This window comes from Carcharhinus amblyrhynchos, unplaced genomic scaffold (assembly GCF_965287045.1).
Source record: "Carcharhinus amblyrhynchos unplaced genomic scaffold, sCarAmb.v2.hapA chromosome_1409, whole genome shotgun sequence".
Lineage (NCBI taxonomy): Eukaryota > Metazoa > Chordata > Chondrichthyes > Carcharhiniformes > Carcharhinidae > Carcharhinus > Carcharhinus amblyrhynchos.
In genome coordinates this window covers 4,077-21,500 of record NW_027651149.1, presented here as the reverse complement: position 1 = coordinate 21,500, position 17,424 = coordinate 4,077, and the positions used below count along the sequence as shown (strand labels likewise).

The 17,424-nt window shown below is 51.4% G+C and overlaps 2 protein-coding genes across 2 annotated transcripts; both read left to right on the top strand.

Annotated features, from left to right (window-relative positions):
* Positions 1–88: 88 nt before the first annotated feature.
* Positions 89–7,029, top strand: LOC145340773 (protein JTB-like). The gene is made up of 4 exons (XM_080185236.1): positions 89–297; positions 1,098–1,183; positions 3,268–3,347; positions 6,685–7,029. Exons 1-4 carry the CDS (start codon positions 96–98, stop codon positions 6,839–6,841), a joined length of 525 nt encoding a protein of 174 aa, XP_080041362.1. The 5' UTR covers positions 89–95; the 3' UTR covers positions 6,842–7,029.
* Positions 7,030–12,190: 5,161 nt separating this feature from the next.
* LOC145340774 (prostate-associated microseminoprotein-like) lies at positions 12,191–16,142 on the top strand. The gene is made up of 3 exons (XM_080185237.1): positions 12,191–12,691; positions 13,599–13,707; positions 15,546–16,142. Exons 1-3 carry the CDS (start codon positions 12,595–12,597, stop codon positions 15,718–15,720), a joined length of 381 nt encoding a protein of 126 aa, XP_080041363.1. The 5' UTR covers positions 12,191–12,594; the 3' UTR covers positions 15,721–16,142.
* The last annotated feature ends 1,282 nt before the right edge of the window (positions 16,143–17,424 follow it).

The window sequence follows — 17,424 nt, the reverse complement described above, 5'->3', positions numbered from 1 at the left end:
AATCCCCCTAATCTATATATCTTTGGACACTAAGGGACAATTTAGCATGGCCAATCCACCTACCTCACACATCTTCAAACTGTGGGAGGAAACCCATGCAGTCACGGGGAAAAATGTGCAGACTTCGCATAGACAGAGCTTCTGCTCCTGATCACCACCCAGTGAGCCTGGGTGGAAAGGGCGTGGGTGAGTGTGTGGCACAGAGAACAACGTGCAGAGTGGTAGAAGTTCTAACAATTCCTTTTAATCATTGCAGGTTGAGTGAATCTCTAATGTTGCACGAAGTGAAAGATTCAGGTAAGTCATTTATTTAACAGAGACCATGGTTAACGGATTAAAACAACCCCCAGTACGACACAGGATCATTGAGACCTCCAAGACCCAGTCTCAGCAGGACAGTGTAGAGGGAGCTTTACTCTGTATCTAACCCCGTGCTGTACCTGTCCTGGGAGTGTTTGATGGGGGACAGTGTAGAGGGAGCTTTACTTTGTATCTAACCCCGTGCTGTACCTGTCCTGGGAGTGTTTGATGGGGGGACAGTGTAGAGGGAGCTTTACTCTGTATCTAACCCCGTGCTGTACCTGTCCTGGGAGTGTTTGATGGGGGGGACAGTGTAGAGGGAGCTTTACTCTGTATCTAACCCCGTGCTGTACCTGTCCTGGGAGTGTTTGATGGGGACAGTGTAGAGGGAGCTTTACTCTGTATCTAACCCCGTGCTGTACCTGTCCTGGGAGTGTTTGATGGGGGGACAGTGTAGAGGGAGCTTTACTCTGTATCTAACCCCGTGCTGTACCTGTCCTGGGAGTGTTTGATGGGGACAGTGTAGAGGGAGCTTTACTCTGTATCTAACCCCGTGCTGTACCTGTCCTGGGAGCGTTTGATGGGGACAGTGTAGAGGGAGCTTTACTCTGTATCTAACCCCGTGCTGTACCTGTCCTGGGAGTGTTTGATGGGGACAGTGTAGAGAGAGCTTTACTCTGTATCTAACCCCGTGCTGTTCCTGTCCTGGGAGTGTTTAATGGGGGACAATGTAGAGGGAGCTTTACTCTGTATCTAACCCCGTGCTGTGTGTGTGGTGATATCTCCTCTCTCTGCAGTGAGCACTGTTTCAGCCACACCGTGCTGGCAGCTGGAACAGTTCCTGGTGGCCGAGGAATGTAAGAAGTGCACACGCTTCCAGGTGGTGAGTGTTAATGGGGGAGGTGTCTGCTGGGAGAACGGGGGCGGGGGGAGGTGTCTGCTGGGAGAACGGGGGCGGGGGGAGGTGTCTGCTGGGAGAACGGGGGCGGGGGGAGGTGTCTGCTGGGAGAACGGGGGCGGGGGGAGGTGTCTGCTGGGAGAACGGGGGCGGGGGGAGGTGTCTGCTGGGAGAACGGGGGCGGGGGGAGGTGTCTGCTGGGAGAACGGGGGCGGGGGGAGGTGTCTGCTGGGAGAACGGGGGCGGGGGGAGGTGTCTGCTGGGAGAACGGGGGCGGGGGGAGGTGTCTGCTGGGAGAACGGGGGCGGGGGGAGGTGTCTGCTGGGAGAACGGGGGCGGGGGGAGGTGTCTGCTGGGAGAACGGGGCGGGGGGAGGTGTCTGCTGGGAGAACGGGGGCGGGGGGAGGTGTCTGCTGGGAGAACGGGGGCGGGGGGAGGTGTCTGCTGGGAGAACGGGGGCGGGGGGAGGTGTCTGCTGGGAGAACGGGGGCGGGGGGAGGTGTCTGCTGGGAGAACGGGGGCGGGGGGAGGTGTCTGCTGGGAGAACGGGGGCGGGGGGAGGTGTCTGCTGGGAGAACGGGGGCGGGGGGAGGTGTCTGCTGGGAGAACGGGGGCGGGGGGAGGTGTCTGCTGGGAGAACGGGGGCGGGGGGAGGTGTCTGCTGGGAGAACGGGGGCGGGGGGAGGTGTCTGCTGGGAGAACGGGGGCGGGGGGAGGTGTCTGGGAGAACGGGGGCGGGGGGGTGTCTGCTGGGAGAACGGGGGCGGGGGGAGGTGTCTGCTGGGAGAACGGGGGCGGGGGGAGGTGTCTGCTGGGAGAACGGGGGCGGGGGGAGGTGTCTGCTGGGAGAACGGGGGCGGGGGGAGGTGTCTGCTGGGAGAAAGGGGGCGGGGGGAGGTGTCTGCTGGGAGAAAGGGGGCGGGGGGAGGTGTCTGCTGGGAGAACGGGGGCGGGGGGAGGTGTCTGCTGGGAGAACGGGGGGCGGGGGGAGGTGTCTGCTGGGAGAACGGGGGGCGGGGGGAGGTGCCTGCTGGGAGAACGGGGGGCGGGGGGGAGGTGTCTGCTGGGAGAACGGGGGGCGGGGGGAGGTGTCTGCTGGGAGAACGGGGGGCGGGGGGAGGTGTCTGCTGGGAGAACGGGGGGCGGGGGGAGGTGTCTGCTGGGAGAACGGGGGGCGGGGGAGGTGTCTGCTGGGAGAACGGGGGCGGGGGGAGGTGTCTGCTGGGAGAACGGGGGCGGGGGGAGGTGTCTGCTGGGAGAACGGGGGCGGGGGGAGGTGTCTGCTGGGAGAACGGGGGCGGGGGAGGTGTCTGCTGGGAGAACGGGGGGCGGGGGGAGGTGTCTGCTGGGAGAACGGGGGGCGGGGGGAGGTGTCTGCTGGGAGAACGGGGGGCGGGGGGAGGTGTCTGCTGGGAGAACGGGGGGCGGGGGGAGGTGTCTGCTGGGAGAACGGGGGCGGGGGGAGGTGTCTGCTGGGAGAACGGGGGCGGGGGGAGGTGTCTGCTGGGAGAACGGGGGGCGGGGGGAGGTGTCTGCTGGGAGAACGGGGGGCGGGGGGAGGTGTCTGCTGGGAGAACGGGGGGCGGGGGGAGGTGTCTGCTGGGAGAACGGGGGGCGGGGGGAGGTGTCTGCTGGGAGAACGGGGGGGTAGAAATCGGGATGTGAGGGAGGGGGAGCACAGTGTACGAGTACCGGACGCTGCATTCTCCACCCAGCAGAGGGGGATGTGAATCTGGGGTAGCACCGGGGCTGTGCCCAATGAGGGAGGGGGGTGAAGGAAGTGGACTGTTGGGGGTGGAGGGCTGTTTAGGGAGGAGGGGGGTGGTGTGCCAGAGGAGGGGAGCTATGGGTTTTTCTGGAACGGGGTGTGGGGCAGCTGTGGGATGCTCTGTCAGAGGGAAAGGGGGGCTGTGGGGTGCTCTGAGAGAGGGGAGAGGGTTTGTGGGGTACTCAGTGGGGGGGCAGTGTTGGAGGGTCTAGCACTGGCGAGAGGGGGAGACTGCAGCCAGTGACTGCAGGGTGATATTGTACTAAGGTGCCTGTCACACTGACCCTTGTCTTGTCTGTAGAAAACACAGAAAGCTTGCAGCAAGAGTGGATTTGTGGAAAAGATCAATTGTTCGGAATCTCAGAGAGAAGAATATAAAAGGTGATCAAATCCCAGCTTTACTGATTTATTATCAAATGTATTAGTATACAATCCCCCTCCCATAACCCCACCTTTACTGATTTATTATCAGATGTATTAGTATACAATCCCCCCCCCATAACCCCACCTTTACTGATTTATTATCAGATGTATTAGTATACAATCCCCCCCCCATAACCCCACCTTTACTGATTTATTATCAAATGTATTAGTATACAATCCCGCCCCCCATAACCCCACCTTTACTGATTTATTATTATCAGATGTATTAGTATACAATCCCCCCTCCCAGGCTCTATCCCCATAACCCCACCTTTACTGATTTATTATTATCAGATGTATTAGTATACAATCCCCCTCCCCCAGGCTCTATCCCCATAACCCCACCTTTACTGATTTATTATTATCAGATGTATTAGTATACAATCCCCCCTCCCCCATAACCCCACCTTTACTGATTTATTATTATCAGATGTATTAGTATACAATCCCCCCCCCCCCAGGCTCTACCCCCCCCCCCCCATAACCCCACCTTTACTGATTTATTATCAGATGTATTAGTATACAATCCCCCTCCCCCAGGCTCTATCCCCATAACCCCACCTTTACTGATTTATTATTATCAGATGTATTAGTATACAATCCCCCTCCCCCAGGCTCTATCCCCATAACCCCACCTTTACTGATTTATTATTATCAGATGTATTAGTATACAGTGAAAAGTACACTGTGTATATGTGCAAGAAGCAATACTGTCCACAGCGTTTTCACAATATACATTAGCGAGGGGTCCATGGGTGATGAGAGAAGTGAGGCACAGAAGAAAAGCAAAAGACAAAGCAGACAAGTGGCAAGGGTTAGTGGGAAGCCTTTAAAAGTGAGCAGAGAACAACTACAAAAGCAATAAGAGGGGAGAAGATGAAATATGAGTCTAAGCTAGCTAGTAATATAAAAGAAGATAGGAAGAGATTTTTCAACATTTAAAAGGTAAGGGAGAGGCAAAAATAGCCACTGGACCACTGGAAAATAAGGCTGGAGAGGTCATGATAGGAAAGAAAGCAATGGCAGAGGAACTGAATAGTTACTTTGCATCAGTCTTCACGGTGGGAAACACCAGTGGGATGTCAGAGCTCCAGGAGAGTCAGGGGGCACAGGTGGGTGCAGTGACCATCACTAAGGAGAAGGTTCTGGAGAAACTGAAAGGGCTAAAGGTGGATCAATCACCTGGACCGGATGGACTGCACCCCAGGGTTCGAGAAGAGAGAGGTGAGGAAATGGTGGAGCATTGGTGGTGATCTTTCAGGAATCATTGGAGATGGGGAGGGTCCCAGAGGACTGGAATGTAGCTAATGTAACACTGCTATGTAAGAAGGGAGGGAGGCAGATGGGAAATTATAGGCCTGTTAGCCTAACTGCAGTCACTGGCAAGATTGGAGAGTCCATTATTTAAGGTGAGATCGCTGAGTATTTGAAAGTGTGTGATAAAATCGGAGTGAGTCAGAACGGCTTTGTCAAGGGGAGGCCGTGTCTGACAAATCTGTTAGAGCTCTTTGAGCAGGTAACAAGGAAGTTAAATAAAGGAGAACCAGTGGATGGGATTTATTGAGATTTCCAGAAGGTCTTTGACAAGGTGCCACAGAGGAGACTGTTAAATAAGAACCCAGGGTGTTAAGGGTAAGATCCTGGCGTGGATAGAGGATTGGCCGACTGGCAGAAAGCAGAGAGTGGGGATAAAGGGGTCTTTCTCAGGATGGCTGTCAGTGAGGAGTGGTGTGTCTCAGGGGGTCAGTGCTGGGACCACAATTTCTCACAATACACATTAACGATTTGGAGGAAGGAACTGAAGGCAGTGTTGCTGAGTTTGGAGATGATACAAAGATATGTAGAGGGACGGGGTAGTATTGAGGAAGCAGGGGGGCTGCAGAAGGACTTGGACAGGTTTGGAGAGTGTATTCCATCTGCCCCTTCTTTACCCAATGTGGGAAAGTGTGAGGTTGTACACTTTGGAAGGAGGAATGGAGGCGGAGACTATTTCCTAAATGGGAAAATGCTTCAGAAATCAGAAACACAAAGGGACTTGGGAATCATTGTTCAAGATTCTCTTAAGGTTAATGTGCAGGTTCAGGCAGCAGTTAGGAAGGAAAATGTAATGTTAGCATTCATGTGGAGAGGGCTAGAATACAAGAGCAGGGATGGACTTCTGAGGCTGTATAAGGCTCTGGTCAGACCCCATTTGGAGAATTGTGAGCAGTTTTGGGCCCTGTATCTAAGGAAGGATGTGTCGGCCTTGGAAAGGGTCCAGAGGAGGTTCACAAGAATGATCCCTGGAATGAAAGCTTGTCGGATGAGGAACGGGTTGAGGACTCTGGGTCTGTACTCGTTGGAGTTTAGAAGGATGAGGGGGGGGATCTTATTGAAACTTACAGGATACTGCGAGGCCCTGGATAGAGTGGACGTGGAGAGGATGTTTCCACTAGTAGGAAAAACTGGAACCAGAGGGAACAACCTCAGGCTAAAGGGACGATCCTTTAAAACAGAGATGAGGAGGAATTTCTTCAGCCAGAGAGTGGGGAATCTGTGGAACTCTTTGCCGCAGAGGAGGCCGGGTCACTGAGTGTCTTTAAGACAGAGATAGATAGGTTCCTGATTAATAAGGGGATCGGGGGTTATGGGGAAAAGGCAGGAGAATGGGGGGATAAGAAAAATATCAGCCGTGATTGAATGGGGGAGCAGACTCGATGGGCCGAGTGGCCTCGTTCTGCTCCTATGTGTTATGGAGAAGGAAAGGCGAGAGTGCAGAGTACACTGTTACAGTCGTAGCAAGGGTGTAGAGAAAGATCAACTTAACGTGAGGTAGGTCCTTTCGAAAGGCTGACAGCAGCAGGGAAGAAGCTGTTCTCGAGTCAGTTGGTACGTGACCTCAGACTTTTGTATGTTTTTCCCCGAAGGAAGATGATGAAGGAGAGAATTTCTGGGATGTGGGGGGGTCCTTAATTATGTTGGCTGTTTTTCCCGAGGCAGCGGGAAGTGTAGACAGTCAATGGATGGGAGGCTGGTTTGCGTGATGGGATTGGGCTACATTCACAACCTTTTATAGTTCCTTGTGGTCTTGGGCAGAGCAGGAGCCCAGACCAAGCTGTGATACAACCAGAAAGGATGCTTTCTATGGGGCATCTGTAAAAGTTGTCAAAGGCTGTTGTTAGTGATGTTCCCTGTGTACAGGGAACTCTGAATCCGCTGGATGAGTTATCCAGTGGAGAGTTTAGAGGATTTAACCTGGGTATTGATGCAGTGAAGGAATTCAGTTTCAGTAACTTCCTCCTGTGCCTCTCTGCAGCTGTAGGTCAACAGGGATGGAGGAGACTCTGTTCTGGAAGTTTGAAGGGACTATGATCTCACTCTCTGTCATCTTTGCTGCACTGGTCATTCTGCGACAGAGAACGCTGGACCGACTGGCCTCGGAGAAAGTGCGGAAACAAATTGAATCGATATAAGGAGCAGCTGGAGCTGCGATTCTGGATATACGGACTGTGGAAGCAGATTCACTACCATGTGAAAGAACTGAACATTCGAATCAGTATTATCCAGGGTTGTGTGAGGCAGCACGAACTGACCTGTCACCGGCTAAAGCCAAACACTTGTTCCATACTGACAGCACCAACAATTTAAACATTTGCCCTGATCTCCGAGTTGCCTGCTTTTGTCTTTGTGCTGTGTGTAAGGTCTGCCATGAGTTACACTTTGACTGCATGCTGATCTTTTGTGTACAAGACCGTTTAGGGGATAGTCTATCCCTGCTTTTTGGGGGTGGTGGGGTTCAGGGTTTACTGGATATTTCGAGTGCAGTTCAGCACATGTGGAACATGTCCCATGGGCTGTCAGTGTGTGTCCACCTCACACCAGGCAACAGTGGGAAGGGGCGGCAGGGAAATCCTCTGTCCGATCACTCAACATACTGCAGGACAGACTGTACTGGGAGCTGTACCTGTCCTGGGAGTGTTTGATGGGGGGACAGTGTAGAGGGAGCTTTACTCTGTATCTAACCCCGTGCTGTACCTGTCCTGGGAGTGTTTGATGGGGGGGACAGTGTAGAGGGCACTTTACTCTGTATCTAACCCCGTGCTGTACCTGTCCTGGGAGTGTTTGATGGGGGACAGTGTAGAGGGAGCTTTACTCTGTATCTAACCCCGTGCTGTACCTGTCCTGGGAGTGTTTGATGGGGGACAGTGTAGAGGGAGCTTTACTCTGTATCTAACCCCGTGCTGTACCTGTCCTGGGAATGTTTGATGGGGACAGTGTAGAGGGAGCTTTACTCTGTATCTAACCCTGTGCTGTACCTGTCCTGGGAGTGTTTGATGGGGACAGTGTAGAGGGAGCTTTACTCTGTATCTAACCCCGTGCTGTACCTGTCCTGGGAGTGTTTGATGGGGGACAGTGGAGCTCTCACACAGAGAGATTTGAATATATTTTTGCTTGTTGCCAGAGTGACTATCTCAGTGATGTTTGGAACTCTGTTGATGGTTTTTAAGAGAGCAATGATGAAAGCAGAGTAAACATTCTGCTTAAACAGTGATAGCATTCACTCAATTACCAGTGGAAACGTCCGGAATTTATAAAAGATTTGATCTCTGCCTCCTTGCCTTGCTGCTGTAATCCTAACAGCTTTGTGGGCTTGTATGGAGCTGGGCAGAAGGGGAGCACCGCACCGTGGGAGTGCCATGCTCTCCCAGGGCCACACTGTTGGAGTGCCACACCGTCCCAGGGCCAGCCCTCGGTGAGACGTTAAACTGAGATGCACGTGCCTTCTCGAGTGTAAAGGAGAAGGAGTCAGCTAGCAGGATTTTAGATTTGGATAAGGCCAGTTTTAACTGGGTGAGACAGAAACTGCCCATATAAACTGAGAGAAACTGCATTCGGGTGCAACAACAGAACAGTAAAGTTAAAGAAACATTTAAAACAAAACCAGTTTATACCTCGAGAAGCAAAAGGCCAACTCTGCTGAACGAACTGCCCTGGACAGCTAACAGAGATAAAGAGCAGCATTAAACTAAAATACACCACTGCTCCCACATGGGAAAGACTGCACAGGGCCACAAGGCAGCTTATCGGAGCTTTTAAAAGGGATTAGGAAAGGAAACTTGCAAAGGGCATCAAAGTCAACAAGATGGGATGTTATAGTTACACAAAGTGACTGGGCAGACGGATGTTGGCCCAATAAAGACCAACTGGGGACAGCGTCAGTGACCGACTGTGGGGACAAAGTTTAAGGTGTGAGGGGTAAGGTTTAAAGGAGATGTACGAGGCAGGTTTTTTTACACAGAGGGTGGTGGGTGCCTGGAACTCGCTGCCGGGGGAGGGAGTGGAAGCAGATACGATGGTGAGTTTTAAGGGGCAGCTGGACAAATCCATGAATAGGATGGGAATAGAGGGATATGGTCCCCGGAAGAGTAGGGGGTTTTAGTTCAGTCGGGCAGCATGGTCGGTGCAGGCTTGGAGGGGCCGAAGGGCCTGTTCCTGTGCTGGAATTTTCTTTGTTTTTTAGCACAATTCTTGTCAGTAAAACATCAAAAACGAGGAAATCAATGGAACTAAAGAGTGAGAAATCCCCAGGACCAGACAGTCTCCATCCGAGGGTATTAACAGAAGTCAGGGAACAGAGTAGAATCTTTCCGAATTTCCTCCATTCAGGAGTTGTCCCCCTGGATTGGAAAATTCTGATCTTTAGGAAGAGTGATGGTGGGGAAACCAGAGGAATTCCAGACCAGTTAGTCTCACGTCTGTGATAGGGAAATTGTCCACCTATGATCAGGGATTGTAGAATCATGCAGCGCACAAGAGGCCATTTGGCCCATTGAGACAGTACTGACACATTAGAAACACCTGAACTCCCACCTAATCCTATTTACCAGCACTTGGTCCAGAGCCCTGAAGGTTATGATGTGCCAAGTGCTCATCTAGGGATTATTTAAAGGATGTGAGTGAGGCCCCCCCCACCCCGTCCTCCATCACCCTCCCAGGCAGTGCATTCCAGACCCTCACCACCCTCTGGGTAAAAAGGTTCTCCCCACATCCTCCCTAAACATCCTGCCCTTTGCCTTGAACCTGTGTCCCCCTCGTGACTGACCCTTCAGCCAAGGGGAACAGCTGCTCCTTATCCACTCTGTCCATGTCCCTCATAATCTTGTACACCTCAATCATGTCACCCCCTTCTCTGCTCCAATGAAAACAACCCAAGCCTATCCAACTCTCTATCAATGTTCCACCCCAGGCAACATCCTGGTGAATCTCCTCTGCACCCCCTCCAGTGCAATCACATCCTTCCTGTAATGTGGTGACCAGAACTACACACAGTACTCTCGCTCACCAAGTTCAATACAACTCCAGCAATGACTTCCCTGCTAGAATCAATCTAGTGAATCTCCTCTGAACTGCCTCCAATACATCTTTCCTCAAATACAGGGATTAAAACTGTCCACAATACTCCAGCTGTGGCCTTATCAATGCCTTGTTCAACAATACTTCCTTACCTTTATATTCTATTCCTGTAGCTTTCATTTCATAAGTGAATATTCCATTCACTTTCTCTATTATCTGTTGTGGCTGCACGCTAGTTTTCTGGGACTCATGGGCAAGGACACCCAGATTCCTCTGCACCAAAGCACCCCAAAGTCTCTCCACATTTAGATAATAAATCATCGTACATTTTAGTCAGAGAAAATGGGACAATCTCACACAAACTCCACCTGCCACATTTTGGACTGAAAAAGAACAGTTCAGAGTCCTTTCCAGATGGTATGAAGCAATGACAGAAAATATCCAAAGAGACTTGGGAGTTCAGGTGCAGGGATGGTTATAATGCCACAAGCAGATACAGAAAACAAATTGAGAAGATTACAGAATGCTGTTCTTTGTATCTGGGACATTGGGCACAAAAGTTTCGCTGCAGCTAGAAACTCTGATTATACCCCACTTGGAGTCACTGAGACCAGATCGAGATTTACCAGGATGTTATCTAGTATGGAGGGCATTAGCTATGAGGAGAGGTTGGAGAAACTTGTTGATGGAGGTTGAGGGGTGACCTGATAGAAGTCTCCAAGATTATGAGAGACATGGACAGAGTGGATAGTCAGAAGCTTTTCCCCAGGGTGGAAGAGTCAACTACCAGAGGACACAGGGTAACGTGCGAGGGGGTAAGGTTTAAAGGAGATGTATGAGGCAGGTTTTTTACACAGAGGGTGGTGGGTGCCTGGAACTCACTGCCGGGGGAGGGAGTGGAAGCAGATACAGTAGTGAGTTTTAAGGGGCATCTTAAATACACAAATAGGATGGGAATAGAGGGATCTGGTCCCCGGAAGGGTAGGGGGTTTTAGTTCAGTCGGGCAGCATGGTCGGTGCAGGCTTGGAGGGGCCGAAGGGCCTGTTCCTGTGCTGGAATTTTCTTTGTTTTGGTACCTGGGCCCTACACCTTAGGGAGGATATATTGGCCCTGGAGGGAGTGCAGTGTGGGTTTACAAAAACGATACCTGGTCTTTAGGGGTTTAATTACCAGGAGAGATTAGACAAATTAAACCTTTTTTCTCTAGAATTTAAAATTTATTTATTAGTATCACAAGTAGGCTTACATTAACACTGCAATGAAGTTACTGTGAAAATCCCTCAGTTGCCACACTCCGGCACCTGTTCGGGTACACCGAGGGAGAATTTAGCACAGCCAATGCACCCTAACTTTTTTCCCAGACGAGGAGGAAACCCGTGCAGACACTGGGAGAACGTGCAAACGCCATACAGACGGTGACCCAAGCTGGGAATTGAACCCAGGTCCCTGGCGCTGTGAGGCAGCAGTGCTAACCCTCTGTGCCATCGTGGCGTATCCCCCTAACTTTCGAAGTTTATGAGTGAGATCTGATCAAAGTCTTTCAGATACAGTTAAAAACAGGATAAAGATAAATTATTTCCACTGGTTAGAGATTCGAGAACTAAAGTTAAAGTTTATTTATTAGTCACAAGTAAGGCTTACATTAACACTGCAATGAAGTTACTGTGAAAATCCCCCACTCGCCACACTCCGGCACCTGTTCGGGCCAATGCACCCTAACCAGCACATCTTTCAGACTGTGGGAGGAAACCCACGCAGACACAGGGAGAACATGCAGACTCCGCACAGGCAGTGACCCAAGTCAGGAATCGAACCTGGGTCCCTGGTGCTGTGAGGCAACTAGGGGCGGTTTATTGTCTAAAGTTAGGGCCAGACCATTCAGGGAGATGTTAGGAAGCATTTCCACACACACACACACACACACACACACACACACACGCTGGGAGAGAATTGGAATTCTATTCCACAAACAGCAATCGAAGCTTAGTTACTCATTTTAAATCAGAGTGAAAGTATTAAAGGTTATGGGTCATAAGCAGGTTTATGGGATCAGACCACAGATCAGCAATGATGTCAGTGAATAGTGGAACAACGTTCAGTTCCTGTTCTTACATCATCAGAACCTGGGCTGAGAGTAAAACAGGGGAATTCTCGCCAGACCAGTATTTACCTCCAAACTGACATCACTAATCGGACTGTGTCCAGAACAAATTACCACAAGAGATAAGAGGAATCACTCACAGTGATGATGGGTTACCCTAGTGCCTTGACGCCTCGCTAATTAACAGCGGTGGTGGTAACTGCCTCATTAACAATCGCTGGTAAACAAGAGCATTGCTTTATCACAGAGGCAGCCGGCCTGAGCACACACACAGGACAAGATCAATAAACAGGACAGCCAACACGGTTAGAAACGGGAGGGACAGAGCGATGGAACAGTATAAAAGGTGAGGCAGGCAGCGCTCCGAGTCCCTGTGAAGCAATCGGCAGTGATACTTCTGAGCAGGGAGGAGGGCAAAGTCACACAGAGAGGGAGCGTGTCAGAAATACTAAATAGTTTCAGATAGACAAGCTGGCAGGGTGAGAGACTGAGGGGTAGAGAGAGAGACACTGCGGTGTAGGTGCAGGGTGGATAGAGTGAGAGACGGTGGGGTGACACAGAGTGACAACCTGTGCGGTAGAGAGACCGCGGTGTGACACAGGGTGGACAGAGAGTGCAGGGTGAACGGACAGAGAGAGACAGACTCCAGGGTGAATTGACTGAGAGAGGCTGCAGGGTAGACAGACATACAGACTGCAGGGTGGGTTACAGAGTGAGAGATCAGGAGGTGAACACAGTGAGGCCTGGGAGTGCACAGATTGATTGGGGTAATGATGTTGGGGTCTGCAGTGAGGTTTCTGTGCTTACTGTTGGTTCTGTCTCCTCGGGGCACACTCAGCTCTGGAGGATGTTTCTTTGACGGCAAAGGTAATCACAACTCCCACAAAATAATTCGTGGGTATTTGTGGGTGACACTGAGTTAGCACTGCTGCCTCACAGCGCCAGGGACCCGGGTTCGATTCCCAGCAGCACGGTGACACAGTGGGTTAGCGCTGCTGTCTCACAGCGCCAGGGACCCGGGTTTGATTCCCAGCAGCACGGTGACACAGTGGGTTAGCACTGCTGTCTCACAGCGCCAGGGACCCGGGTTCGATTCCCAGCAGCACGGTGACACAGTGGGTTAGCACTGCTGTCTCACAGCGCCAGGGACCCGGGTTCGATTCCCAGCAGCACGGTGACACAGTGGGTTAGCACTGCTGTCTCACAGTGCCAGGGACCCGGGTTCGATTCCCAGCAGCACGGTGACACAGTGGGTTAGCACTGCTGTCTCACAGTATGAGGGACCCGGGTTCAATTCCTGGCTTGGGTCACTGTCTGTGTGGAATCTGCACATTCTCCCTATATCTGCATGGGTTTCCTCCAGGTGCTCCGATTTCCTCCCACAGTCCAAAGATGTGTGGGTTAGGTGGATTGGCCAAGCTAAATTGCCAATTAGTGTCCAGGGGGACTAGCTAGGCTAAATACATGGGGTCATGGGAATAGGGCCTGCATGTGATTGTGGTCAGTGCAGACATGATGGGTCAAATGGCCTCCTCCTGCGCTGTAGGGATTCTATGATTGCAGATTTGGGGGGAGGGAGGGTGTGGTAGCTGACAGGGTGTGGGGAGGGGTATGGAGCGATGGTGCAGAGTGTGAATGGAGCAAATGGTTCCTGTGGGGAGAGGGGATTGTGAATGGGGAAGGGGATTTGTCGGGGGGGGCAGACACAATGTACTGGGCTCCCTGTAAGAATCACCATTATCTTCCACTGATCGATCTCTCTCTCTCTGTTCAGCCTCTTGTGAACACAATGGCATCCGTCTGGATATTGGCGATACCTGGGTCAGTGAGGACTGTTACCAATGCATTTGTCTGAACCCAATTGGGGTGGGCTGCTGTGACAAGTGAGTATAACCCAAACCCCAGATAAATGGGAGGTGATGCATTTTGGTAGATCGAACCAGGCAGGACTTACTCAGTTAACCGCAGGGCTTTGGGGAGAGTTATAAAACAGAGAGATCTAGGGGTACATGTTCATAGATCCTTGAAAGTGGAGTCACAGATGGACAGAGTGGTGAAGAAGGCATTCAGCAGGCTTGGTTTCATTGATCAGAACATTGGATACAGGAGTTGGGATGTCTTGTTGAAGTTGTACAAGACATTGGTAAGGTCACACTTGGAATACTGTGTATAGCCCTGGTCACCCTATTATAGAAAGGATATTATTAAACTAGAAAGAGTGCAGAAAAGATTTACTAGGATGCTACCGGGACTTGATGGTTTGCGTTATAAGGAGAGGCTGGATAGACTGGGACTTTTTTCTCTGGAGTGTAGGAGGCTGAGGGGTGATCTTATAGAGGTCTATAACATAATGAGGGGCATAGATCAGCTAGATAGTCAATATCTTTTCCCAAAGGTAGGGGAGTCTAAAACTAGAGGGCGTAGGTTTAAGGTGAGAGGGGAGAGATACAAAAGGGTCCAGAGGGGCAATTTTACCACACAGAGGGTGGTGAGTGTCTGGAACAAGTTGCCAGAGGTAGTAGTAGAGACGGGTACAATTTTGTCTTTTAAAAAGCATTTAGACAGTTACATTGGTACAATGGGTATAGAGGCTAATGGGCCAAACACGGGCAATTGGAATTAGTTGACAGGCTGAAAAAGAGTGGCATGGACAAGTTAGGCCAAAGGGCCTGTTTCCATTCCGTAAACCTCTGACATCTATAAGAAGGAGACAGGACATGATGGGGGACAGTGTAGAGGGAGCTTTACTCTGTATCTAACCCTGTGCTGTACCTGTCCTGGGAGTGTTTGATGGGGGACAGTGTAGAGGGAGCTTTACTCTGTATCTAACCCTGTGCTGTACCTGTCCTGGGAGTGTTTGATGGGGACAGTGTAGAGGGAGCTTTACTCTGTATCTAACCCCGTGCTGTACCTGTCCTGGGAGTGTTTGATGGGGACAGTGTAGAGGGAGCTTTACTCTGTATCTAACCCCGTGCTGTACCTGTCCTGGGAGCGTTTGATGGGGGGACAGTGTAGAGTGAGCTTTACTCTGTATCTAACCCCGTGCTGTACCTGTCCTGGGAGTGTTTGATGGGGACAGTGTAGAGGGAGCTTTACTCTGTATCTAACCCCGTGCTGTACCTGTCCTGGGAGTGTTTGATGGGGACAGTGTAGAGGGAGCTTTACTCTGTATCTAACCCCGTGCTGTACCTGTCCTGGGAGTGTTTGATGGGGGGACAGTGTAGAGGGAGCTTTACTCTGTATCTAACCCCGTGCTGTACCTGTCCTGGGAGTGTTTGATGGGGGGGACAGTGTAGAGGGAGCTTTACTCTGTATCGAACCCCGTGCTGTACCTGTCCTGGGAGTGTTTGATGGGGGGACAGTGTAGAGGGAGCTTTACTCTGTATCTAACCCCGTGCTGTACCTGTCCTGGCAGTGTTTGATGGGGGGGACAGTGTAGAGGGAGCTTTACTCTGTATCTAACCCCGTGCTGTACCTGTCCTGGGAGTGTTTGATGGGGACAGTGTAGAGGGAGCTTTACTCTGTATCGAACCCCGTGCTGTACCTGTCCTGGGAGTGTTTGATGGGGGACAGTGTAGAGGGAGCTTTACTCTGTATCGAACCCCGTGCTGTACCCATCCCCGGGACTGTTTGGTGGGGGACAGTATTTAATGGGTGTAGCAGTGAGGGGTTCAGAACCTCGCGGTGACTCCAGATTCTCACTATCTTTGTTCCCTCACAGCACTGCCCAGCCAGTCGATTACCCCGAGTGGTGTGAGGTCATTCAACGGCCCAACTCCTGCCTCCTGGCTGTCGTGATGAAGGCCAATCACAGGATTCCCTGCATCAGCAAAAGCCGTATGGGCCAGCTCCAACTCCGCAGTGGGCTGAAGGAAGAGAACAACCCTTTTGAGTGACCCAGACCCCGGGGAGGGGCTGGAGAACCCACTTTCCTCGCCCTTCACCCTGAAACCAAATCACAATGCAGTTTGATATTTGGACTGTTCCTATCCCGGGGCCATATCCCCTCTCCCCCACAATGTCCTGATTTAATATTTAGCCCAGGGCAGTCCGTGTCAAAATGGGAAAGGAGTTTGCCTAAGGAGAGCCTTGACAAGAGTCACTTCCCCCTCAGAGGGGTACCTCGAGTTAGAGGCTGGAGTGGACAGGCACAGCGATTTCCAGGAAGCAGCGTTCCAGAACCTTTCCCGAGCTTCACGGTTTCAGCTTCGCTCGTCTCCCTTCAACTCAATAAAGAAAAATCCAGCAGCAACATCTTGTTCTGTGTCCTGAATGTTTAATGTTCACAGCACAGAGGGAGCTTTACTCTGTATCTAACCCCGTGCTGTACCTGTCCTGGGAGTGTTTGATGGGGGGACAGTGTAGAGGGAGCTTTACTCTGTATCTAACCCCGTGCTGTACCTGTCCTGGGAGTGTTTGATGGGGGGGACAGTGTAGAGGGAGCTTTACTCTGTATCTAACCCCATGCTGTACCTGTCCTGGGAGTGTTTGATGGGGGACAGTGTAGAGGGAGCTTTACTCTGTATCTAACCCCGTGCTGTACCTGTCCTGGGAGTGTTTGATGGGGGAACAGTGTAGAGGGAGCTTTACTCTGTATCTAACCCCGTGCTGTACCTGTCCTGGGAGTGTTTGATGGGGGGACAGTGTAGAGGGAGCTTTACTCTGTATCTAACCTCGTGCTGTACCTGTCCTGGGAGTGTTTGATGGGGGACAGCGCAGAGGGAGCTTTACTCTGTATCTAACCCCGTGCTGTACCTGTCCTGGGAGTGTTTGATGGGGGGACAGTGTAGAGGGAGCTTTACTCTGTATCTAACCCCATGCTGTACCTGTCCTGGGAGTGTTTGATGGGGGGACAGTGTAGAGGGAGCTTTACTCTGTATCTAACCCTGTGCTGTACCTGTCCTGGGAGTGTTTGATGGGGGGACAGTGTAGAGGGAGCTTTACTCTGTATCTAACCCTGTGCTGTACCTGTCCTGGGAGTGTTTGATGGGGGGACAGTGTAGAGGGAGCTTTACTCTGTATCTAACCCCGTGCTGTACCTGTCCTGGGAGTGTTTGATGGGGGACAGTGTAGAGGGAGTTTTGCTCTGATGTGGAGTGCTGTGTTAGACCATGTGGATCACACCCTGGGACTTTTACACTCTGAAGCTGTACTTTCTCTTTCTGCACCTTTATGTGTCCATGTCAAGCTATGAAATATTCAGAGGAACAATGTTTATACTGAAACCTGATCGAACCCCCCCCCTCCGGAAACTCAGTCGGAGGCTGCAGCTGGTGTGTAAGCAGTAACCAGATCCCAGACAGATTAAAACAAGCTGACAGAGTGAGTAACCCCTTGTACAGTCACCGCTGCTACAGCACTGTGAACCGTGACACGGGACAGAACAGCAGCTGCTCTTCACCATAAAGAAGATATGAACAAGGTAATCACCATTCCTGATCAAATCTGAGTCACTGGATAGGGGAGGAAGGAGTTCATAGAATAACAGATTCTCTACAGTGCCAAAGAGGCCAATCAGCCCATCGAGTCGGCACTGACTCTCCAATAGAGCACCTTATCCAAGCTCAGTCCATCGCACTGTATTTACCCCACTGATCCCC

What these genes read in the sequence shown, in the direction of transcription:
- LOC145340774 (XM_080185237.1), top strand. Translation starts at nt 12,595, where the DNA reads ATGATGTTGGGGTCTGCAGTGAGGTTTCTGTGCTTACTGTTGGTTCTG. An exon ending in ATGTTTCTTTGACGGCAAAG is followed by an intron (nt 12,692 to 13,598) that starts GTAATCACAACT and finishes CTCTCTGTTCAG; the next exon opens with CCTCTTGTGAACACAATGGC. An exon ending in GGGGTGGGCTGCTGTGACAA is followed by an intron (nt 13,708 to 15,545) that starts GTGAGTATAACC and finishes GTTCCCTCACAG; the next exon opens with CACTGCCCAGCCAGTCGATT.
- LOC145340773 (XM_080185236.1), top strand. Translation starts at nt 96, where the DNA reads ATGCAGTCACGGGGAAAAATGTGCAGACTTCGCATAGACAGAGCTTCT. An exon ending in AGTGCACACGCTTCCAGGTG is followed by an intron (nt 1,184 to 3,267) that starts GTGAGTGTTAAT and finishes TCTTGTCTGTAG; the next exon opens with AAAACACAGAAAGCTTGCAG. An exon ending in CAGAGAGAAGAATATAAAAG is followed by an intron (nt 3,348 to 6,684) that starts GTGATCAAATCC and finishes GCCTCTCTGCAG; the next exon opens with CTGTAGGTCAACAGGGATGG.